We start from the raw sequence: 22,336 nt of genomic DNA, 5'->3' as shown, positions 1-22,336 counted from the left end.
TATTAGTGTCATGATATGTTTTTAAATTATCCACCTACATAAATAATATATATAATTTTTTATATTGAAAAAAATGTTGTGATAAATTCAATAAAATACAAAGGTTATGATTTGGCCAAATTTTATCTAATTTTAAACGGTGATATAACTATCAATACAAAAACCACTATAAAATATCATAATTTTAAAACCACTATAAAATATCTTAAATAATTTTTATAAAACCTTATAAAGACATCTATGAAGTCTTTTTTTATTATAAATACAATCTCGATCTTTTTTACACAAAAATGAAGTAGAACAAACTTATTTTAATGTAATACATATGCGTCATATGTCAATCAATATATGATAGATGTTTACCTCAAAGGTTTTTTGTGAGACACTTTCACAGATTTTTATGGGTAAGACAGGTCAAACATGTTTATATTTACAATAAAAAATAATAATTTTTTCATTATAAATTCGAATAGAATATTGCATCACAAAATTGACCCGTGAAACTGTCTCAAATGAGTTTTGTAATAACACAAATGAAACATATGTTAACGTACTTTAGAGTGCGATCTAAGTCCAAACATGAACGTTAATATTTTTCATTCAATTTGAAGAGTATATATATCTTATGAGATAGTTGCACAAATTTTTATCTCTAAGATGAGTTGACCCGACTTATAATTATTATGAAAAGTAATATTATTTGGCATAAAACGATATTTTTTATGAGTTTGATCGAGACAATGATTTATGTCATAAAATTGATTACTGAGATGATTTAAAAGATTTTTTTTTAAAAAATGTCATAAATGAATCAAATTCAATTAATTACATATTTTAATGGGTTGACCAGTGGACAGCACTATGAGAATTATTTTGCTATAATGTACACCATCTCTAATTCCTCGAGAGTATCTAAAAATTCTAAATGTCTTTTTTTGGTTCCATAATTTTATGCCAATTTGAATTGAATTGCCAAGAAGATAAGAGAATCCCTTCACCGGTAAAGGGGCCGACCGACCCTGAATTTCACTCCCCTTCATCACCGTGGCTCTACGTTATGCATAGAGGGCTCTCTCTCTCTATCGGTCGAGACGTGGATGAAGTTTTGTGTTGCTGACCTAACGCCTCTATTTACTTCTCGTGGGAATATTTGGCACTTCTCCAAATCATACAAACGACACCCGTTTTTTCCTTTTAATAAAAGATTTCGGTTTTTACTTGGTTTTTCGTGATCATCAATACCAGCTATTACTAAGCGTGAGCTGCCCCCCTATATTCTCGGTATTTTTGTTGTTTAGAAACTGTTGATAGATAGAAAAATGAAGAGAGCGACTTCCGAAGCGTTATTTTCGCTGACCAGGGGAAGATCAATTCTGATGTTGGTTGTGTTGGGGATCTTGTACATACTTCTGGTGAGTTTTGAAGCGCCTTTTTTGTTCAACAATGGGTTTTCTTCGGTTTTTTCTGAAGGTTACTCTAGTAACAATAATGGGTTATTGAATCCGAAAGCTTTTATGCTCGAAAGCGCGGAGAATTTTGAGGGAAGAGTGGCTCCCTTTCGCCCCCTTGATAATGTGCCTCATTTAGATAGACCCGAGAGAAAAATTAAAGAGTTTACTCAAACTTTCCTTTCTGGCTTGAATTTTAGCTCTGTTAGGATTTCAGAGTCTGCAAGCGAAGCGTTTGAACTTGGCAGAAGGCTCTGGCGAGAGCTCGAATTAAAGGAAAAGAATAGTAGTTATGAAGGGTTTAGTTCTAATAACAATAGTAGTGGCCTTAAGGGTGAGGATTGCCCTCATTCAGTTACAATATCTGGTGAAGAATTTTCGAAAAATGGGAGAATGGCGGTGTTTCCGTGTGGGCTGACATTGGGATCACATATAACGGTGGTGGGGAAGCCAAAAGTAGCCCACGACGAGGCCAATACAAAGATTTCGGTGTTGAGGGAAGGACAATATTTGATTGTTTCGCAGTTCGTGATGGAGTTGCTAGGCCTTAAGACTGTAGACGGGGAGGACCCCCCTAGGATCCTGCATTTCAATCCGCGATTGAAGGGGGATTGGAGTGGGAAGCCTGTCATTGAACAAAATACTCGTTATAGAATGCAGTGGGGTACGTCACATAGGTGTGAAGGTTGGCGATCGCGAGCTGATGAGGAGACAGGTGAGTTGCTGTTGTTTCTTTGTGATTGACGTTCTTCGCTTGCATATGATAAATTTATGTGGCTTTGTATTCATATAGTACTTTCTTTCTTCTTTTTGAGGAAGTTTATTATATTAAAATAGCTTGAATGAAATAGATAAATTTGGGAAGAAATCATAGTTACCTGCTGTTGGGATATCCCGTCAGACATAAGAACGTGACAACCTACCTTATGCACAAGGTGTTGATCGTGAGTTCAGGACCGATAAATTTTTGCTTTTTGACAGTTTTATTTCCAAATGTTTTAGCATATTAGAATTAGGGAAATTTTACATATAACTCTGGGAAAATTATTCCGAAAGGCCAATTTTTATATTTAATTATGAACTATCACCGATGCAGGAGACTCGTCTTGCTAGAATTGAATGTTTGCATCATAATTTTGTTGCTTTATTGTGCAGCTTAAGTTTGTTATGTATTTGCTCTGTGTTGTGCTTGCTTTATGCTGTATATTCAGTACTTTCGTTGTGGTGCTGTGATTCCTGGTTAATTCTGTTGGCTTTCTCCAGTTGATGGGCTGGTGAAATGTGACAAATGGATTCGAGATAATGAGAATGAGGGAGAGAAATCAAAGGCTGCTTGGTGGTTAAATCGGTTAATGGGACGAACTAAAAAGGTGGATATTGATTGGCCATTTCCTTTTGCCGAAAACAAACTGTTTGTTCTAACTCTGAGTGTGGGCTTTGAGGGTTACCATGTTCATGTTGATGGGAGGCATGTCACTTCATTCCCATATCGCACTGTGAGTATCTTGTCAATGAACTTTAGTGTTGATATTAATGAGACCATGTCTAATAGTTCGTTTAATTTTTATAGGGATTCGCCATCGAGGATGCCACCGGATTGACTTTGAATGGAGATATTGATGTTCATTCAGTTTTTGCTGCTTCCTTGCCCTCCTCACACCCGAGTTTTTCTCCTCAGAAGCATCTCGATTTCTCTGGCAAATGGAAGGCTCCTCCTATTCCAGATAAGCCAGCGGAACTTTTCATCGGTATTCTTTCAGCAGGCAACCACTTTCCCGAACGTATGGCAATGAGAAAGTCTTGGATGCAGCACAAGTTAATCAAATCTTCAAAAGTTGTTGCTCGATTCTTCGTTGCTCTGGTAGTGAAAGTGATAGGTTTCTTATGAAAATAACTTTTTTCTTTTTGATTTCTCAAGTCTAATGTTGCTGAATGCTATTCTTGAAACTAATCTTTGACAGCATGCAAGAAAGGATCTTAATGCTGAAGTAAAGAAAGAAGCTGAGTTTTTTGGAGACATTGTCATAGTACCATACATGGACAACTACGATCTCGTGGTTCTTAAAACTGTTGCTATTTGTGCATATGGAGTGAGCAATGCGTTGCTAATAAGTTGAGAATTGAGAATCTTCTTTCCATTTATGCTTTGACGAACTCAATTCATGCACTTGCAGGCTCGGACTTTATCTGCTAATTATATCATGAAAGGCGATGATGATACATTTGTGAGAGTAGACACGATATTCATGGAAGCAAAAAAAGTACCTGCAAACACTAGCTTGTATATGGGAAACATAAATTACTATCACAAGCCTCTTCGTAGTGGTAAATGAGCAGTTACATACGAGGTACTATTAAACCTTTACCTTTTTTTGGCCCTTTGGTTGATACTTGATGCAACATGAACTTTATCATTAATATGCACATATATTTCCATGAATGATCCTAGATTATTTAAGACTAACAATCTCGCTGTCAATGTTTTCGATGCTTCAATTAAAGCTATAAATGGCAATAAAGCTGATATTATTGTCACTTCTTTTATCGCCGACGCCGTACAGGAATGGCCAGAGGAAGATTATCCTCCTTATGCAAACGGGCCAGGCTATATAATCTCATCAGATATCGCGAAGTTCATTCTTTCAGAATTTGAAAAACATAAATTGAGGGTAAGTACTGTTGGCCCATCCTTTTTGCGCCCATGTCCTCTCTAGTAGAATTTCACTTCAGAAAGCAACTGTTTTAAGGATTTATTTGATGTGCAGCTGTTTAAAATGGAAGATGTTAGCATGGGAATGTGGGTCGAGAAATTCAATAGCTCGAGACATGTTGAATATGTGCATAGCTTAAAGTTTTGTCAATTCGGGTGCATAGAAGACTATTATACGGCTCATTACCAGTCCCCAAGGCAGATGATTTGTCTTTGGAACAAACTGAGACATCAAGTAAAGCCTATGTGTTGTAACATGAGATGACACTTGATGAAATACGATGCAAAATTTTGTGGCGAAGATAACGTATTTGTAAATTCGGTAGACTGAGTAGATTGGAGCTGTTCAAGGGCTTCCATAAGTTCATTAATCTTCCCTGCTTTCTTTTACTTTTTCCTTTTCCCCGTCATTCTTTTCTTTCATTCGAGGATGAAAAATAAAGTGAAGTATAGCGTCAGTATGTGCAGTGGACATCTCGTTACCTCTTTCTTCACTTCAATGTAAAAAATATTTTGGGGTTATTTTTTTTCCCGATTTGTAGGGCAGTTTATTCGATTTATGCATGAGCCAAGGATTTTTAATTGATGGAATAAATGTCGGAAGCGTGGCATGATATATATATATATATATATATATATATATATATATATATATATATATATATATATATATATATATATATATATATATATATGACTAGAAAATGACATTTTAGGCAGCGGAAACCACTTTGGGACCTTTTTCGTTTGTTGTTGCCATGTGAAATCGTCAAATTGGTGTCCCTTTTCAATACCTTCTTTCACTTCAATTATTTCATTCATCCGATATACTAAAATCATCTTAGACATCATATATCCATTTTCATTTTTATTAAGCCGAAGTATTGACTAAAATTTGATCAACCCCAGACCAATTTCTTCGATAAAATTTGAGGAAATGGATATTATGAATTTTTTTACAGACAAAATCGGATTTTGTGTGTATAATACTTGATATAATAGTTAAATTTGTTCACGGTACCGCATAAGTAGACGTGAATAATGTAAAAAAAAAAAAAAATATGTGTGACGAATTAATATGTCTTAAATTAGGTGTTGAGACACTACCCCATGGGAACGGTCGAGTTAACATAAATTAGTCTATAAAGTATATATATTAATCTGATTAAGTAAGCACATGGTTAGAAGCGGACAAGAACCAGTAGAAGTGTGGAACCAGACAATCTTTGAATTACTTTAATTATAAATTTTTTTATCAGACAAAAAGACAAGAGCAAGCCCCAGAAAGCCACCCAAAGAAGACCAAAACCGCTTTTTATATTATTTTTCCGGAAAGAACCAAAAATAATAATAATATAAAACTATCACTGCTTCGAATTAATATCATTTTATGTGCACATAATATTAAATGACTAATTTTATAAAATTATGAAACCTGTAGTTACAGGAGTTTCTTGCTCTCTCAGAGCGTCGATAGGTTCATATCGCGCGTCCGTCCATATGAAAGTTAGGTCAGTGAAAAAAAAATCAATATTTTATTAAATATGAATGGGAAGTACAAAAAATTTAAAAGACAAACGAAATTGTCAATAACTTATTTTTTGTTAGGATTTTATTTTTTGTTTAATCAAAAAATATATTAAAAGTTATATTTTGTGATAATATATAATAGCAAGAGGAGTTAGATGTAGCAATGAGACGAGCTGAGGTTCAGATGTCTTCTTCATCTATATCTCCGTGTTCAAAACTCGTCCTTATTTTCGTTTTAATTATCGACGCCATAGATTATTATTCTTATCATCATTGACATGTTTTGTGGACGAAGATAACATTCTCATATTCGTCTCAAATTGGTTAAACCTCGAATTCATAGATGAAAATATATCCCCAACTTGCTCCGTTTTCTTCGAGTCTTGAATCCGCAGTTGAGGGTATTTCTGTAAAATGGGATTCGGGACGTAGTCTCGCTTACGTTGCAAAAAAGGGAATCTTTCTTATGTAAGCAAAAGTGTACGTCATCAAAACATGTCCAAAAAAAAAAGGTATTATAACTAGAAGAAAAGTTGAAACAAAACTCCGCACCCCTATTTTCCTTTTAAAAAAAACGTAGAAGAAAAAGTTCAATCTACGTAACTTTCAAATTTTGGATCCAAATCCCGGCTGAAATTAAAGAATTGATTTTTCAATTAAATTTTCACCAAAATTTTTAGTAAAATACCCAAAATTTCTCAAGATTTTACGAAAAGTGTCGTTTTCAAAATCTACAAACCATTTTCCTACTCCATCAACTCTTGCAAAACACAATCCATTTTTCACAAAAAAATTTAAACAACGCAATTTCTAATTAAGTTAAAACTCGACCCAAAACTAATTTAATTATTGAGTTAGCTAGAGTGGACTTGACTAGTCGAGACCTCTTTTTAAACGAACAAATCAAAGCTCGAAATCGAACCACCAACGAAGCGAAATCAAGAATGATGATCATGAATCCAACCAGAGCGACGCCGGAGTCGTGGGGAACCTTTGGATCGGCGATCTTAACGTTTATCTTTTTCTGGGACCTGATTCGAAGATACTGTCCCCCAGAGCTCCGGCGGTACGTCGAGAGAAGTGGCCGCAGAATCTCTGAATTCTTTAATCCTACTATTCAAATCTCCATCCACGAATACATAGCCAGCCACATGAAACCTCACGAAGCCTATGGCATAGTTGAGGCCTATCTTAGTATCAGTTCATCAAAAGATGCTAAAAAACTCAAAGCAGAGATGGCTGGAGAAACTGAAACTAAGCTCGTTTTAAGCATGGATGAAAATGAGAAAACTACGGATGAGTTTAATGGAGCTCAAGTGGTGTGGATTTCGGGTAAAGTTCCGAGTCCTCCGCAAACGTCGTCTTTTACTTACCACCGGGAGACGGAGAAGAGATATTACAAGCTTAAATTCCACAGACGATACAAGAAGTTGATAACCGAGTCGTATTTGGAACACGTCGTGAAGACGGGAAAGGATCGTATTCAAGAAAGAAACAGGCAGAGAAAGCTGTACACAAATGGTTACAGTAAGTCGTATTGGAGTCATATTGTGTTCAAGCATCCGGCTACGTTCGAGACTCTTGCGATGGAGCGGGAGAAGAAGGAGGAGATCATTGAGGATCTTTTGAGTTTTACCAAGAGTAGAGATTTCTATCAAAGGATCGGGAAGGCCTGGAAAAGGGGTTATCTACTGTATGGCCCGCCTGGAACTGGGAAATCGACGATGATTGCTGCGATGGCCAATTTTCTGGACTACGATGTTTACGATTTCGAGCTTACATCCGTGAAAAATAACACTGAGCTGAGAAAGCTTCTGGCAGAGACGACGAGTAGGTCCATTATAGTGATCGAAGATATAGACTGCTCGCTGGATTTGACAGGCGAAAGGAAGAATAAAATGGAGAAATCTGGAGAAACAGAGACCGAAATTATCAAGAAACCGAGCTCTCGTAGAGACAGAGAAGCTGAGAGTGGCAGCCAAGTCACCCTATCAGGGCTGCTGAACTTTATAGATGGGCTGTGGTCATCCTGTGCAGGGGAGAGAGTAATTGTGTTCACAACCAACCATGTAGAGAAGCTTGATCCGGCTCTCACCAGGCGGGGTCGAATGGACAAGCACATCGAGTTTTCCTACTGTAAATTCGAGGGATTTAAGGTTCTTGCCAAGAATTACCTCAATCTCGAAGAGCATCCAATGTTCGAATCAGTTCAGGAGTTGATGGAGAAGGTTAAAATAACTCCGGCGGATGTTGCCGAGAATCTGATGCCGAAGTCTGCAAAGGAAGGTCCAGATGAATGCCTTCAAAGTCTGATCAATGCTCTGAAAGAAGTGCAGGCAAAAGAGACCAACGAAGTAGTGGCGGCTGCTGAACAAGAGAATCACCAACAACTTGTAATATAATGGTTTCCCACGGTTCAAGAAACTAGAGACTAATTGAAATCATTCCTAAAATCCATCATCATGTTCTAATCTCATCAAATATTTTATGGAATTATTTTGAATTGCAGTTAAATCTGAATCCATATCTATTTTCTAATAAATGTGTGATTTTTTTTTATTTTTTTTGTGTCTTTTTTCAGACAAGTTTCATTTTCTTCTGTTGTTCCCATTTACCTTATCTATTATAAGTTTCAACTAATAAAACAGGCACGAAATATTTATAAATAACTCATATATAATTTGTTTTAATGAGTGAGTGTCCTTTCAAGTTTCCACCTTCCATAATAACACATTAATTAGCCCCAACACTTGAGAATAAAACAGAGTAATATGCATAAAATATTATATATTAATTAGTTTTTAAAAATATATAAAATATATTAATTTATCAAAAAAAAAAGTGTCGATATCATATCAAAAAATTAATTTGTTAAATTTTGTATTATTGTAATGTGCGTGTGTTCCAAAAACATGTCACACACACACACACACACACACTATCTGTGGTAGCAAGTACTTTTTTCACAGGTGACAATTGCAAATAAATCTAAGTTCAAACATGAAAGATTATCATACAAACTCAATGGCTCCAAGTCCAACATTACACTTTCTTGCACCATACAGGCCAAAGCTTACAGGACTTGGTCATACTCCAGTATGATACATTGTTCTTGAAAAGAAAAACTCTAAAAGATATAACAGATGTTCAACCACACAACTTTTTCTTTTAATTACTTCCATGTTGTTTCCTAGCCAAAATTTACAATAAGCAAGCATAAAATTGAGATAAAGGCCATGGATACTGTATATCGATCTTGAAGCACATCTCCTTTTGAACGAGGGGGAGAATCAGAACCTGGAGACTCCACAATTTCTTTAGCACAAGTGTATTTGCAACGACTTGGGCGAACAATCCTGTAAACCCCGCTATTCGTAAGGAGATAAACGTCGTTATTATTATCTTCACCGAACGAAAAAATGTAACTCAGGGCAGGAAGCGGACTGTTTGGAGCAAAAGTGCAGCTTATAGGAGAGTCATTGGCACAAGTGAAAGAGATCTTGTTGCTGCTGAAATTTCCACTGTTTATCGGATTTTCGAATCCTGTCCATATAGAACTTGCATACAGATCTGCATATAAATACCTGCAAAGAAAACATAGTGAAAAGGACGTGCCTCGCAAAGCATGCTTGACTTTGTTACATTTGCTGTAGTACATGTGGAGTGATTAATCAGGAGGACGTGTATATAAGAGAATATTTAACGGGGGATCTTGTAGTGGGAGTTGCAAACGAACCTTCCGTTGATACATGGATCGGTCATGGACCGATAAAAATAGCCTCCTGTTATTGATGCCGAGCCTTGGTTTGAGTTGACTTCAGAGTGATTATATCCCATAACAGGGAAGATTGGTGATATTGCCTCGGCTGACGTGTTCCCGACTGGCGATTCGGGGGCTGCATAAGTGAAAGGGCCTTCATACTTACGCCACCCGTAGTTTCCGTCCTTGGTGATCAAATCTACCTCTTCATAAAGATCCTATTGTATGGTCAATAACATTTGAATCCCAATGTCACTCTCAAGTCTCAATGAATGAATAACAGAGAGCTACTATGAAATTTAAAATTTTTCAAAGGTCAACCCTGATGACCTCTGCTAGCATCCCCCTTATAAAGAACTAAAATTTTGAGAGGAAACCATGCAATATACCTGTCCTACATCTGCACATACAAAATAAGAAGGCCTTAAGGAATCAAAACTGCAGCGCCAAGGATTTCGAAGTCCTAAAGCCCATATTTCTTTTTCGAGTTCTTTATCTTGAACGTAAGGGTTGTCATTTGGGATTGAATAGTTTCCCCACAAACCAAGCTGGTTAACATCAGTTGCACCTGGAAATAGAAGAAAAAAATCAAGAATATTTTAATGATAAATGCAATTTCATTATTATATTCAAGTTTCTACTAGAACTTCTTCTGATTAAGGATAGCCAAACGCTTATAACAGCTTCCCTCATGCTATAGAATAATGATTTGAGAATCTAAATCCTCTTAGCACCAAAAAGATCCGTAGCATGAGCAGTCACGAAAACAACGGACTTATAATCTTGCATGGCGTTTGAAGTAGTAACTCACTCGGTATGTTATCAACATCGAACCTCAAGATCTTTCCAAGTAAAGATTTCTTGTTTTGTGCAAAATTAAGTGGATCTCCCATACCCCCTCCATCTCCCATCATGAAATACAAGTATCCATCTTTAGGTCCAAAGAGAATCTGTCCCCCATGGTTTGAAGTAAAAGGAAGTCCCATAGTGAAAATCCTTCTGATTTCTAAAGGCCTGGCACTTTTTGCCTGATCAAAAACACAAAATGTCTTGACAAATATTCAAAATAAAAATTTTATGTTCAAAGAATCTTGAGTTACAATTTGTACCGAGGATGGCTGAGATGCGGTGCCATTAACGGAATACTCAGCAATAACACTCTGATACTGACAAGGCTGCGCTCCATTGTCACTCCCTAGTTTTGAAGGATCACAATTCACATCAGAGTTACATGCACATCTTCCTGCACAATTCGGATTCGTTGACTTATCACAGTTAAACGAGGCAAAGATACGCCCGTTTTGTAAAAACTTTGGATGAAATGCTAGACCCAGCATTCCTAACTGTGTATCAAAATGAACTTCATCAGTCAAGTCAAGAAACGGAGATTCTTGATCGGTTTGTATCGTATCACCCGAGCCTTGTTGAGGTATTGTCGCCAACCAGATCTTACCTTGCTGGTTAGAGAAAAAGGCACGATTCGAGCCATCAGGGTGAGCAACCATGTTTATGTAAGATCCATTTCCCATTTTTTCTAGGCAAATACCATTGGGAGGGGTGGGAGTTTCTACACTGGTCAAATTGACTGGATTGCCATCAAAACAAACCGAATTATTGTCGGAAGATCCACCAAATGCATCACAAAAATCAGTTTGCGATTGCCAGATATCAGTTAACGATGTAATGTTTGAGCTGTTTGGTGCTCCAACACGACGTTGTAGTCCAGTGACGAAGGGTGAATTAAACATGGATATGTTTAGACAAGTATTCCATACTTGTGAGCAAAAGTTGGTTATTTCTTGCTTGGATTGTGGTGAATTGGATGAGATTGTGGAGTTGCATAAAACCGGAACTTGTCGAGGGACGTAATCGATTCTAAAGAGTTGGGCTGAAAATGGATCACACCTCTGTAAATGACAGACAGCCAGCACTCAACGTACGATTCTATCATCTTCAGTATAAAAGATGGTACAGAGTTCTATACAGATGAGTTCTCACCGCACAAAGGATAGATTTGAGAAGGGAAGCACATGAAGAATCTGAAATGTTCATAGATTCAAATTTCTGCTTCAACAGCAAATCTTGAGCAGAGTTGCAGCAGGTGGCTCCATTGTAAGGACAAAAATCCAGGCTAGAGTTTGAAGTAAAGGGTGCTCCTGCAATACCATAATAATGAAGATGACTACTTTAACAGTCAACACATCATTTCTTTCCAAGAAATTAAGGAAAGGAAACTTATGATTCGAGATTTATAAGCAGCAGTCAATTTAATGAAACAGTTGAAACTCAGAACTATAGACCTACTTGAATCAGTACACAAAGGAAGAGCAAAACAAGGATCAAGAAACTGCAGCAACATCAAGAACCAGACTAAAGTAAAGAAATGAATGCTTCCCATTTTGACAGAAGAAAAATGATAACCTGACCGACTAAATCACATTTCAGACATATTATTGAAACTTAAATGCATCCAAAATTGTTCAAAGGTTTTATAACTGAAATTTATAGCAGAAGCTTAAATAGATAGATAGACAGATAGTCTACATTTCGACAGGCAAATAGTATTCAATATAACACCAAATATTAACAACACAATAAAACAAATCAATAAAGTCTTTTTTAAAAATAAAATTATAATTAAAATAATTGCCGTTTACCAACTTTTAGATGATAAATGAAGTTTCTCACGGTAGATAATTAATCTACCCTAAAAACAACAAAATCTGCACATTAACAATATTTTTTTAAGCATTTGACATTCTCGATGCACACCATGCATCTGTTAATCAGATACTACAGAAAGTCAAGAGAGTTGACTTTCTGACATTAATCAATTTTTACGAATATATCAAGAAAAACATGCATGTTCTACTTGATTATAAATGAGATATTGTTAATTAATTATAACTTAATTTGGTTGATCAAGAACATTTATTATCTCACTCGACTATTTATATACAGTTGCATTACTGTGTCCCACAATTGCATATATATCGTTTTTTACTTTAAAAAAAACAATTTTAACAATATAATAAACTTGAAATATATGTGTGAAATTAGACATGGTCAGATAAATTTTAGATTAAAGTGTAAAAATGTTAGAATCCAAATCCAATCAAAAGATACGCAAAATAAATTCGAGAAGATATCAGATAAATTTTAAAATGTTTGAAAATATTTGTCAAACAGTCCAACGATTATAGACAATGACAAAGAGATTGTCCTAATCTCGTTTCAATTTTTAATATTTGTGTGTCGCTATTCTCCATTCTGTCCAATAACGGCGTTAACCATATAAATATCATTTTTTGAAATGAACCGTATAAATATTTTAATGTTAACAGTATAATATTTGACCATGATCAAGGGTTTTCGCAAGCATGCGTCATGCATGATGCCATCTATATCAATAATATATATATATAAATAGAAAATTTTAAATAAACAAGTTGCTATATATGATATAGTACGTACTGATCAAAGTCTAATAGGTGATATTTGAACAAAATAGCTTAAGAAAATAAAATTGTGTTTTGGCATCCTAACATGCATGACATCGTATATATATAGTCATAGATATATTGAAAATGGCTAACCGAAATTTTTGCTCGGCAGGGTTTTCTTGGTATAAGTGGAGCGGTGCTTATACAATTCTATCAGACATTATTTGCAGGGGAACCAAGCAATTTCTTGTTGATGCTTGCGCTGTTACCAACTCTTCTTTCTTGCGCTTATGCTCTTCGTTAGAGCCCGTCATGCACAAGTTAAGGATGAGAAGGGATACTTGAATGATTTCTCGTTGATTTTTCTGATTGTTGCAGCATATATTATGTTCTTGATTATTGTGGACAATGTCTTGTCGCTGTCTCAATGGATGCGCTCTTTGACCTTAGCTGTTCTCTTCATCATACTCTCTTCACCTCTTTATGTTGTGTTTAAAGCACATGCTTTAGTACCAACTTTTTCTAAATCAACAACCCCGTTACTGAATGACCCTGAGTCTATAGAACCAGCAGATAACCCCACAGAAATTCAAAACACCAAAGTCCAACTTATGGTTACAACCTCTAAGGATAGTTGGACTTTTGCTGAAGAATAAATCCAATACAACTATACAAGCGATGCAAACTCTAAACTTCTGGTTATTGTTCATCGCAATGATATCTTGAATGGGTTCGGGATTAGCAACAATACGTAGGAGTCTCCCTTAATTAGCTACACAGAAGGAGAGAGGAGTACATTGGTTTCTTTGTGGAGAGAAAAAAGAGTGAATGGGTGTTAGCGTTGCAAACAATGCATGCAAGTAAAAGAATAGCAAAAGAAGGTGCATCTTCTTCAACATTGAAACAGCTTCGCTTGAATTTGGTGCAATGAACATTATTAATCTGTTTTGGCCGCCTCTCATCTCTTCCTTTCATCATTTCTTGCTTCCTCTCTTTCATGAACTTCTCGTCTCTTTACAACTAATTGCCTGATAAGATCAAGAACATACGTCTGTGTGTCTCATGAGTGCATGCATGCATGTCTTCGATATACATAGCCTTAGCAATGAATATTGAAAATATCCCGTCATTAATTTTTGGTTTTAAATAAAAAAAACCTTCTATTCTTTTCAAATTAGCCATTAAATAAAAAGCCAATCACGTTTGAAGAAGAATATGCGTTCTTGATCTATAATCAAGATCATGTGAAACAATAAAATTCTAACGTGATTCTGAATCCATGAATTCAAGCTTTGTATATTGTATTGCATTATTATGCACAACAAACTCTATGTTATTGCGTAAAATAATTATCAATTCTCTCAAAAATATCATTTGATTTCAAGACACTATGTTTTATTGTCCGGACGAACAAAAGTAGTTTTGGGATTCGAGTTGAAAAAGGTACACAAAAGTCCTAATTTCCAACTTCAGTTGTGGGGAAGATTTCACTGGACAGTTGCCATGCAGCTTAATACTCCCTTGGTTGCTTCCCACTGTGCCTTGCCAACTCCATCTACAAAAAAAGTTCAGATACTCATAATTGAAGAATATTTAAAGGCTACAACACTTAAGGGAGAAAGTGCATCTCCTCTCGAATGTAATGAGCCGAGATAGTAAAGACTATCAAGGAATACAACAATTTCTCTACCTAATGACAGAACACGACTATGGAAGAACTATGTGATCAAGCATAGTTCTCACAAATTAATGTTGCTCAAGCATTTAAACCAAGTTCAGCACAACTTCTAACAAATTGCTCTTTTATACTGCTAGAGTCCGGACAATTATACACCGATAATTCCAAATATTCAAGTAATTTGACAATAGCTATTCTGGATCATTTTAATTCACATCACAATTTAGAATTATAAAATGCAATGAATATTTCATTCCTTCAAATTATTACCAGCATAACTTCTAGAGTAAACTTTACACATATAGTAACAGTAGACTTCAGGCATACAGAATTCAGGCTCCGCTACCCAAATATATATTGCAGACATTATGTCATCTAACAATACCTCAAATTCATTCTTCAGATGATCAAGCTCCTTATCCAGATCATTGATAGCCTGATTATATGCTTGCATGGGGGAAGATTGGCTGGTGGTGTGGATCTACAAATATTAACATCGGAGGAAGGCAGACTTTCAGTAACCTAGATACATAGAGAACAAGTTACAGATAGATGAAACATCTGGCAGTTAGGGATATACATAAATGCACAGATAAGGATTTATTTTCTTCCAAATTTTCACATTAGTATTCAAAAGCATGACAGCGTTACCTTCACCCGAAAATATCAATGATAAGAAATAGAAACATATACAACTAGAAAATGCAAGGGCAGAACTATTCAAAAGACGTGTGATGTCAACATGCCGCACTGCAAAAGCAAGTAAAGGTAGAAACATTAACCTCGATAACAATTATGAAAGTTGCAAAACACAATATCATAATTAATTCGTCAGTTAAAGAAATTCCTAGTCAACTTGCAGGTAGACATCTGCCTTAACAATAAAGGCCAGGGTTGCCACTGGAAGGAGAGTAGTGAATACTTTCGTAAACCATTTGACAAATGTAACAAGAACCAACAAGGTGAAGATTCTTTTCCTCAAGGTAACCAAGTATAATCAACATTACCAAGATGATAACAGTGCGAATCAAGATTCAGGCAAAAACCAACTTGATCCATGATGCGAAAGTGACCGCTATAACTCATTTGCCTGTAAATATTATTGTCTCAAGTAAAACTATGGTGCACCGCTCGAATGGAAATTAGTAAGAACAATGAATAATTGAATATAAAATCCAAAACAATATAAGCACACACCCTGACAATGATTTTGTACTGGAGGGGATGAGGTAACTTGTAGCCAGCAAAAAGTACATTTTCATCCCTGTGCAGCTGCCTGAGTTGTATCTCACACAAAAAACCAGAGCCTTCAAACCAGGGTTTTGAGTAAAGCTGAACAAAATTCAATTAAAGAAGAGGAGGCCAAATTCCATTACATGCGGAGGATGTTTCCAATGGTGTGGTCCTCTCGCTCAACGGTAAATGATGCTGCATTGATGATTTTGGTGTCCCTTTCGTACGAAACCCTTTTTAGAATTTGAAAAAAAAAAGTTACAAAATCCAGCAAGGCAACACATAAATATGCAAAAATCTTGAGAGAAATATGAAACTTGGGGTTCATTCAGAGGTAGACAGTAGATTACTTGGAGGTTCCTTCAGGAACGACAAAGCGCTCGTAACGATCAGGAGCATTCATGGTTTATTATTCTGTGCGGCAAGAACTTCCAAAGGAGCTTCACTTAAATATGATTGCTACCACTGTCAAGGATAATTTCCACATGGCCTAGATTATCTCACTTGAATCACATGGAAACTATGAATCTATTGAGATGTTTATAAAAAATATTATCAGTCTTTCGATATAATCTCATCAGATAATTTTTTATTCCAAAAGATACTATGCGTCCAGTTTCCCACAATTTCGTAATCTAAGAATACTGTGAAATGAATTTTTCTTAGAAAAATACTTTCCCAGTTAGCACACTATTAAATAACAGGAAATCACATAAACCACTGACCCCAGATTTAAAAAATCACAAGGACAGAGCGTCCAAAACAAACGCATAAATTAGGGTTCTTAACTATAACTCAAGGTTCGAAAAGTGAATAGATTACTTCAACTCCACGATCCCCCTACATTATTCTGGCTCCAAAAACACAAATTTTATTTGAAAACAGCAATAAGAAACAAAATTTGGAACTTTGGAAGTTAGAACGAATTTGAGAAAAGGGTTTTACGATTTAACGTGAAAGGTTATTTTCGCACTTTAAACTAAATATTTTCAGAAAATTAATTGATAGTGCAAAAAAATGAAAAAAAATCGAACATACCATAGATTTTTATGGAGGGAGTTCGATCTCCGTGCGTACGAGAATGAAGGACACTGGAGAGTTTAAATAGGACAGAGAAGAATATTGGGCCTATTTTAGGCCATTAGGGGGTTCTCTCTATTGGGCCAAGAGAAATTATACATGGACCTTATTAACTAGCTAGTCAACCCAAGTAAACAATAAAGTTCATCCAAATAAATTTATTAGCATTTTTTGTGTGAAGTAAAATACATGAGCTAATTATAATTTTTGTTTCATCCAATTGATCAGAAAGAATTGGAAGTTAAAAAATACATTAGAGTAAGGAAAAGATTCATCATTCTAAAATTAAATTTCGACTAGTATAGACCAGTTCGCAACCACGACTGTAAATCAATAATAAATGAGATTTAATGGTTAAACCTGCTCACAAGTCACAAGGATGTCATTGGGGTTAAATGAGTTTCAAAATCAATGAACCCTGGTAATTTTTTCCAAAATATAAAGCTACATTGGTGGTGAAAAGATACACAAAGTAGTTAGTAATTGTCAAAAAAGAATTTCAAAACGAGGTACTAAATGACTTAAAAATTAGAGGAATTTTCCAAACTTTATAGACTATTTTCTCTTGTGCAATAATTCTGGTAGAATTGTTATATTTTTTTTTTTGAGGAGAGAATTGTTATATTTTTTAATATAAGAAAGTTCAAAGTATAAATTAATTCTTATCTCAAAAGGATAAATTCATATGGCATATGAAAAATGATTTATTATGTCCTTCAATCCGCCTCTTGCAATTCCCCTACAATAATTGATCCAACAAACAATCCTACACCCCCAAGCGCAAGCACCCCAGCAATCACCACTTGCGCCACCACGAGCGCCACGGAGTCATCCGGGATGACGACGATAGCCGCCACGGAAGCCACGAGCAAGGGCAGAGCCGCGGAGGCCAGGATGGAAGGCGAGGTGTCGGCCGTCTTCTCCAGTAAACTGAGCAGCCCCAGTTCCTCCGCCTTGGATAGAATCCCGAGCTTCTCAATGGAGGAGAGGGTGACTCCGAACTTCTCTGCTTTGGAGAGCAGGCCCGCTTTCTCTACATTGCTCAGCACCTTTCGCTTTTCGATCTTCTTGAAAACGTCCACTTCCAGTTCCTCGCTGCCCTCGTAGAATAACCCCGGCCCGTACCAATCCTTTTTCCACCCGGGATCATACTTATTCACCTGATACCAATTCATCCATATATTTGTGTCAAAAAATTAATTTTTTGATTGAACCAACGATTTTGTGTTGCACAAAACTGATTCACATAATATAGCAAAATCAATTTAAATATTAGCATTTTAATAATTGAATTCCATGAATGTGTTGAAATTAAGTTCGATATTTGCATATTTCAAATCCATTTTAAAATTCAAACTCAAATTCAAAATTAGTTTAACTGGAAACTGCGCAAGGGCAAGAACTTGGGCACAATTCATCCTCATATTCATGTTCTGTCACATGCAATCTTTAAAAATATTCTCACTCGTATCATCATGAGTCGAGTGATTTTAAGAGGCGTCTTTAAAAATTTCGAAGCACGTATCTAGAATTCGAACCGCCCGCGAGACAGATTCATGAACTAGCCAGGAGATTTCAGGTGCTGCTCAAGAAATCACAAAAGTAGCAGGGATTGATTAAAATACCTTTCGTTTGGAAGACATCACTACAAATGACCTCGGGGCGGAGTTAGGGGAGGATGATCGTTGATTGGGCGACAAAGAGTTATCGAGGTAATTGGTGGTGGCACTGGCCGCCGCCATCGCCATTCAGTTCCCAGATAGAAAAGATTACCTTTTCAATTACTTTTGAGTACACTAAATTGTATAGCTTTGGGAAATCTTCCAGGTAGACCAATTCCACCAATCACATTGCTGCATGCTTATCCTATCTCGCTGAATGTATAAAATTCCATACTTGCCATCCGTTTTAATTTTAGATTCATAGCTTTACTATCAGGATTTTTTTGAAGGACGTTATAATTAAGTTCTAATTCGATATATCGTATTAAATTTGAAATCTTGATATCAGAGTAATTTGATGTATGTAGTGTCATACAATACTCCTGCGAAAAAAAAGATTATAATTATATTGAAATATGTAGTACTGTTTAAACTGAAATTTAACATACCAAAATATTAAATAAACAAACATATATAATAAAATTTGCAATTTCTCCCAAATATATGTATATAATAATATTGTATACTACCTAAAAAAGGCATATTATTATGGAACCTCAAATATTTTTAACAAAATAGTGGGCGAATCAACATGAAACTTCCCTTGGTAAATTAATTATAAAATTATTGGAGTAGCTCCGTCCAGTTTCATGCCATAGCTGACTCACTCAAAGTAAAATAATTTTATAATCTATTTTAGAATTTTCATGCCCTAAACTAGCAAGTAATTTATCTTACCCTCATAATTCAAAATATGTGTAGGAGATAACAAATCCAAAAGGTACATGCACATTGCCAAAATAATATATATTCAAAAAAATATTGTTTTTCCATAGTCAATTCATTATTGGAACAAGACATTTAATATTATATTGGAATCCAATTTTTCTTATTAATGTAACATATAACTATATACTGCAGTTACTCATACTATTTAATTTTCGCACATGTCATTAATGATGTTCGAAATAGAGAAAAACAAATGACAAACGAACAAGAGTTGGTCATTACATAGGGCCGTCTTCAGAAATTTGGAGGCCCTAGGCTATTTTTTTAGGTGAATGTTTTATATAATTTTTTTTAAAATTAAATATACAAATATCACATAAAAACTGATGATTAAATGCACATAATTAATCAACAGTATCTAATATGCTACATAAATTTATTTAATTATAGGAAATGACATATATAAACAAAATCAAATAACAAAATGTTCATATTCTCCGCGCTTTTTGTTGCGCAAAATTGTCGACTAAATTATCGTAATCAAGCTTAGCTACCATATTTTTCTCAATAGACAATATGGCCAAACCATTCAATCTATCTTGAGTTTTTTTTTTCGGGCTTGATTTTCTTATTGATTAAGTCCACTTTCAAATTTAAAAAAGCCCAAAACTAAAGCCCTAATTATATTAGAGGCCCTAACAAAAAGAGCCTGCCTAGGGCGCCTACCCCTAGTGCCGGGTCTGTCATTACGTGTTTATTAGATATGAAATATATTATTTATATTTTATAGGATATTCTTAATTTTCAAAAGTGAAGAATAATATTAATCATAAAAAATGAAAAAAAAAGTTTAAATGTAGGAAATGAAATTTACACCAAGTGATTGCATGTACGTGGCATATTCCGCAACCACTGTTATCCCTAAAAATGTAAAAGTTTACAATATACAAGGTAAGACAAGTATCGTTAAATTGTGGTTGCATGTCATAAAAGCATTATATTTTAAAAGATGCACGATTTTCTAAATTAGATATCGAAATAAGCTTTATTTTTTTAAATAATAATAATAATAATCTATGTACCATCAAAATTATAGCAATTTTACGATATTGAAATATATCTAGAACAGTTGACAGCTAGAAAGACCATAAAATTAAATATCTCGATTTTTTTCTCCAAAGATATAAATGTGATCAAATTTGACTGACGAAATTTCGTGCCAATAGAATGATAATGTGTCCTAATATTGTAAGGAAAAAAACCCAATAACACATGCAATTTAGCATTTACGCATCAAATTAACTTTAAGCAAAAAACAAGAAGAGATGACTAGAAATCTGTTGATATCAAAGATTAACAATCAGTTCAATTTCATATAAAATTCTATTTTTTTCAGTTCTTAAACATTTGGTTCGATTGAGTTCTTAGCGCTGTAAAATGCAAGCACACATCATAAATGTTTCGGTCAAGAAAGCTATGAATATTGGAGTGTGCTATCCAGTACAGTCCAATTAAAGACTTAAAAATTTTCCAAATTCTTAGTCAGTTATGGCGTGAAATTGGACAATTCAAACTTAATTATATCACAATTGTCTATATAAAGACCAAGGGAAGTTCAATGGATTAGTATAACTCGTAGGTTTTTGCGAGAAAGAAGTACTATATTCAGACAGCACACATGGCTACACTTGCTAAGCATTGCACTGCCCGTTTTACAGATATCAAATACGTGAAATCATCCAAAGTTTCAAGTCCGAACCCGATTGCATGCCATTCGGTTCATTTCGATAATCATGTAGGAACGAGACTTTTTTTTTAAAAAAAATCCTATTTCTTAAAGTTTATATTGGTTGATTGACAATATATATGTGTAGCAGAAATACAAGGAGTTATCTTCACTATCAATGAATGGTTGCCAAGTTGATAATCCTAGAGCACCGATTGGCACCATCGAGACCAAAACATTTCCAATAGCTGCAACACCAGCTTCGGCAGCCGACCGTCTCAACTCGGCAATTTACGACTTGAAGTCGAACCCGTCACAACTCGAATCCGGGATTATTCGTATTGAGGTATAGTAGCTACACGTGCTACGTTTCAGTCATCAATTACTTTTATGCATTTGAAAAATCCCCAGCTTCGAAGTAAGATTTAGTTATTTATTAGAATAAAGGAAAGGGAAAAACTATAATTTTAATTTAAAAAAATGATCATCAACAATATATTTTCACGACAATTAAATTAACAATTTAATACATTTTAAGTACATCAAACAGAATAAATGAATCTGAATATACATAACGAACATGCTGATTATAACAATATTCAAATAAAACCCATGAATTATACGAAAAAAAATATTTTCCTGTTTGCTTCTTGAATTCATATATGTGACATAAAAACTGTTAATTTGTATTGCATGTGAAGGTGCCGATTAACGAGCACATTGACGCACTGGATTGGCTTCGATCACAGAGCTTAGATCCTGTGCTCCCACGCAGTTATTATTCTGGTCGCGAATCGTCCATCATTCCCAGTCGTCATAATAATAATGAAGAAAAGTTAGTTGGTGTTGCTGGATTTGGTTCAGCCGTTTCATTTAGCCATCTCGACGAATTCTCTTTGAATGATTGGCATTCCATCAAAAGGTAGCTTTAAATTTAGTTTCCGTCCCCTAAGACAGAATTTTCGAGACGCCAAGTGTACATATTCCGACAAATATATATGATTTTGATCAGGTTCTTGTCTAAAAGCTCTCCACTGATCCGTGCTTATGGTGGAATGCGTTTTGATGCAAGAGCTAACATATCTCCCGAATGGCAAGACTTTGCGTCTTTTTATTTCATGGTCCCTCAGGTAATTAATCAGTTTCTTTTCTGAATGCAAAACTAAAAAACAAAGATTGAAGTTTATATGTTATGGGGTTAATGAAAAATATTGCAGGTGGAATTTGATGAGTTTGAAGGAAGTTCGATGATCGCGGCAACCGTCGCATGGGACAACCGCCTTTCGACAACATACGAACAACACCACAAGAAAAATTGTGTTTAACGACGGAAATTAA

The 22,336-nt window shown here is 35.2% G+C and overlaps 6 protein-coding genes across 9 annotated transcripts; 3 read left to right on the top strand and 3 right to left on the bottom strand.

The window, feature by feature from the left end:
* The first annotated feature begins 919 nt into the window (after nt 1-919).
* On the top strand, nt 920-4,529 carry LOC140835041 (hydroxyproline O-galactosyltransferase GALT6-like). Its single transcript, XM_073200344.1, has 7 exons — nt 920-2,163; nt 2,712-2,944; nt 3,019-3,309; nt 3,410-3,538; nt 3,623-3,796; nt 4,010-4,117; nt 4,214-4,529. Exons 1-5 carry the CDS (start codon nt 1,320-1,322, stop codon nt 3,779-3,781), a joined length of 1,656 nt encoding a protein of 551 aa, XP_073056445.1. The 5' UTR covers nt 920-1,319; the 3' UTR covers nt 3,782-3,796; nt 4,010-4,117; nt 4,214-4,529.
* Nucleotides 4,530-6,556: 2,027 nt separating this feature from the next.
* Nucleotides 6,557-8,253, top strand: LOC140835042 (AAA-ATPase At3g28580-like). Its single transcript, XM_073200346.1, has one exon. It carries the CDS (start codon nt 6,633-6,635, stop codon nt 8,088-8,090), a length of 1,458 nt encoding a protein of 485 aa, XP_073056447.1. The 5' UTR covers nt 6,557-6,632; the 3' UTR covers nt 8,091-8,253.
* A 472-nt stretch (nt 8,254-8,725) lies between these two features.
* Nucleotides 8,726-14,191, bottom strand: LOC140835040 (HIPL1 protein-like). 2 transcript variants are annotated; one of them, XM_073200343.1, is made up of 7 exons: nt 13,045-14,191; nt 11,447-11,604; nt 10,558-11,355; nt 10,260-10,476; nt 9,838-10,016; nt 9,425-9,666; nt 8,726-9,272 (listed from the first exon to the last, which is right to left on the bottom strand). In XM_073200343.1, the coding sequence occupies exons 2-7, from the start codon at nt 11,498-11,500 to the stop codon at nt 8,879-8,881; spliced, it is 1,884 nt and encodes a 627-aa protein (XP_073056444.1). In that variant the 5' UTR covers nt 11,501-11,604; nt 13,045-14,191; the 3' UTR covers nt 8,726-8,878. The 2 variants fall into 2 exon arrangements, with proteins under 2 accessions (XP_073056444.1, XP_073056443.1); XM_073200342.1 differs by lacking the exon at nt 13,045-14,191 and adding an exon at nt 11,753-11,963.
* Nucleotides 14,192-14,329: 138 nt separating this feature from the next.
* LOC140835044 (DNA-directed RNA polymerases II, IV and V subunit 11) lies at nt 14,330-17,473 on the bottom strand. Of its 3 annotated transcripts, none has more exons than XM_073200350.1 (6): nt 16,841-17,473; nt 16,153-16,230; nt 15,946-16,035; nt 15,767-15,845; nt 14,955-15,050; nt 14,330-14,446 (listed from the first exon to the last, which is right to left on the bottom strand). In XM_073200350.1, exons 2-6 carry the CDS (start codon nt 16,203-16,205, stop codon nt 14,402-14,404), a joined length of 363 nt encoding a protein of 120 aa, XP_073056451.1. In that variant the 5' UTR covers nt 16,206-16,230; nt 16,841-17,473; the 3' UTR covers nt 14,330-14,401. The 3 variants fall into 3 exon arrangements, with proteins under 3 accessions (XP_073056451.1, XP_073056450.1, XP_073056449.1); XM_073200349.1 differs by having other exon boundaries at nt 16,153-16,292; nt 16,841-17,470; XM_073200348.1 differs by having other exon boundaries at nt 16,153-16,267; nt 16,841-17,470.
* Nucleotides 17,474-17,533: 60 nt separating this feature from the next.
* Nucleotides 17,534-18,678, bottom strand: LOC140835043 (uncharacterized). Its single transcript, XM_073200347.1, has 2 exons — nt 18,508-18,678; nt 17,534-18,042 (listed from the first exon to the last, which is right to left on the bottom strand). The coding sequence occupies exons 1-2, from the start codon at nt 18,628-18,630 to the stop codon at nt 17,599-17,601; spliced, it is 567 nt and encodes a 188-aa protein (XP_073056448.1). The 5' UTR covers nt 18,631-18,678; the 3' UTR covers nt 17,534-17,598.
* A 2,239-nt stretch (nt 18,679-20,917) lies between these two features.
* Nucleotides 20,918-22,323, top strand: LOC140835547 (isochorismate synthase, chloroplastic-like). The gene is made up of 5 exons (XM_073201032.1): nt 20,918-21,067; nt 21,147-21,344; nt 21,700-21,920; nt 22,011-22,128; nt 22,216-22,323. The coding sequence occupies exons 1-5, from the start codon at nt 20,951-20,953 to the stop codon at nt 22,321-22,323; spliced, it is 762 nt and encodes a 253-aa protein (XP_073057133.1). The 5' UTR covers nt 20,918-20,950.
* The last annotated feature ends 13 nt before the right edge of the window (nt 22,324-22,336 follow it).

This window comes from Primulina eburnea, chromosome 6 (assembly GCF_022965805.1).
Source record: "Primulina eburnea isolate SZY01 chromosome 6, ASM2296580v1, whole genome shotgun sequence".
Taxonomy (NCBI): domain Eukaryota; kingdom Viridiplantae; phylum Streptophyta; class Magnoliopsida; order Lamiales; family Gesneriaceae; genus Primulina; species Primulina eburnea.
Note: the sequence above shows the minus strand (reverse complement) of the source record. Positions and strands in the feature narration are given on the sequence as shown.

Bases quoted from the DNA above. Each gene is read 5' to 3' on its own strand.
- LOC140835041 (XM_073200344.1), top strand. From the start codon at position 1,320: ATGAAGAGAGCGACTTCCGAAGCGTTATTTTCGCTGACCAGGGGAAGA. The intron at 2,164-2,711 runs GTGAGTTGCTGT...GGCTTTCTCCAG, and splicing joins GCGAGCTGATGAGGAGACAG to TTGATGGGCTGGTGAAATGT. The intron at 3,539-3,622 runs GTGAGCAATGCG...ATGCACTTGCAG, and splicing joins TTGCTATTTGTGCATATGGA to GCTCGGACTTTATCTGCTAA.
- LOC140835042 (XM_073200346.1), top strand. From the start codon at position 6,633: ATGATGATCATGAATCCAACCAGAGCGACGCCGGAGTCGTGGGGAACC.
- LOC140835040 (XM_073200342.1), bottom strand. From the start codon at position 11,846: ATGGGAAGCATTCATTTCTTTACTTTAGTCTGGTTCTTGATGTTGCTG. The intron at 11,356-11,446 runs GTGAGAACTCAT...TGTCATTTACAG, and splicing joins TCAAATCTATCCTTTGTGCG to AGGTGTGATCCATTTTCAGC. The intron at 10,017-10,259 runs GTGAGTTACTAC...TTCTATTTCCAG, and splicing joins CGATGTTGATAACATACCGA to GTGCAACTGATGTTAACCAG.
- LOC140835044 (XM_073200350.1), bottom strand. From the start codon at position 16,205: ATGAATGCTCCTGATCGTTACGAGCGCTTTGTCGTTCCTGAAGGAACC. The intron at 16,036-16,152 runs GTAATCTACTGT...AATTCTAAAAAG, and splicing joins GTTCCTGAAGGAACCTCCAA to GGTTTCGTACGAAAGGGACA. The intron at 15,051-15,766 runs GTGTGTGCTTAT...TAATATTTGTAG, and splicing joins AGTACAAAATCATTGTCAGG to ATCCACACCACCAGCCAATC.
- LOC140835043 (XM_073200347.1), bottom strand. From the start codon at position 18,630: ATGGCGATGGCGGCGGCCAGTGCCACCACCAATTACCTCGATAACTCT. The intron at 18,043-18,507 runs GTATTTTAATCA...AATTGGTATCAG, and splicing joins TGATGTCTTCCAAACGAAAG to GTGAATAAGTATGATCCCGG.
- LOC140835547 (XM_073201032.1), top strand. From the start codon at position 20,951: ATGGCTACACTTGCTAAGCATTGCACTGCCCGTTTTACAGATATCAAA. The intron at 21,068-21,146 runs GTAGGAACGAGA...ATATATGTGTAG, and splicing joins CGGTTCATTTCGATAATCAT to CAGAAATACAAGGAGTTATC. The intron at 21,345-21,699 runs GTATAGTAGCTA...TTGCATGTGAAG, and splicing joins CCGGGATTATTCGTATTGAG to GTGCCGATTAACGAGCACAT.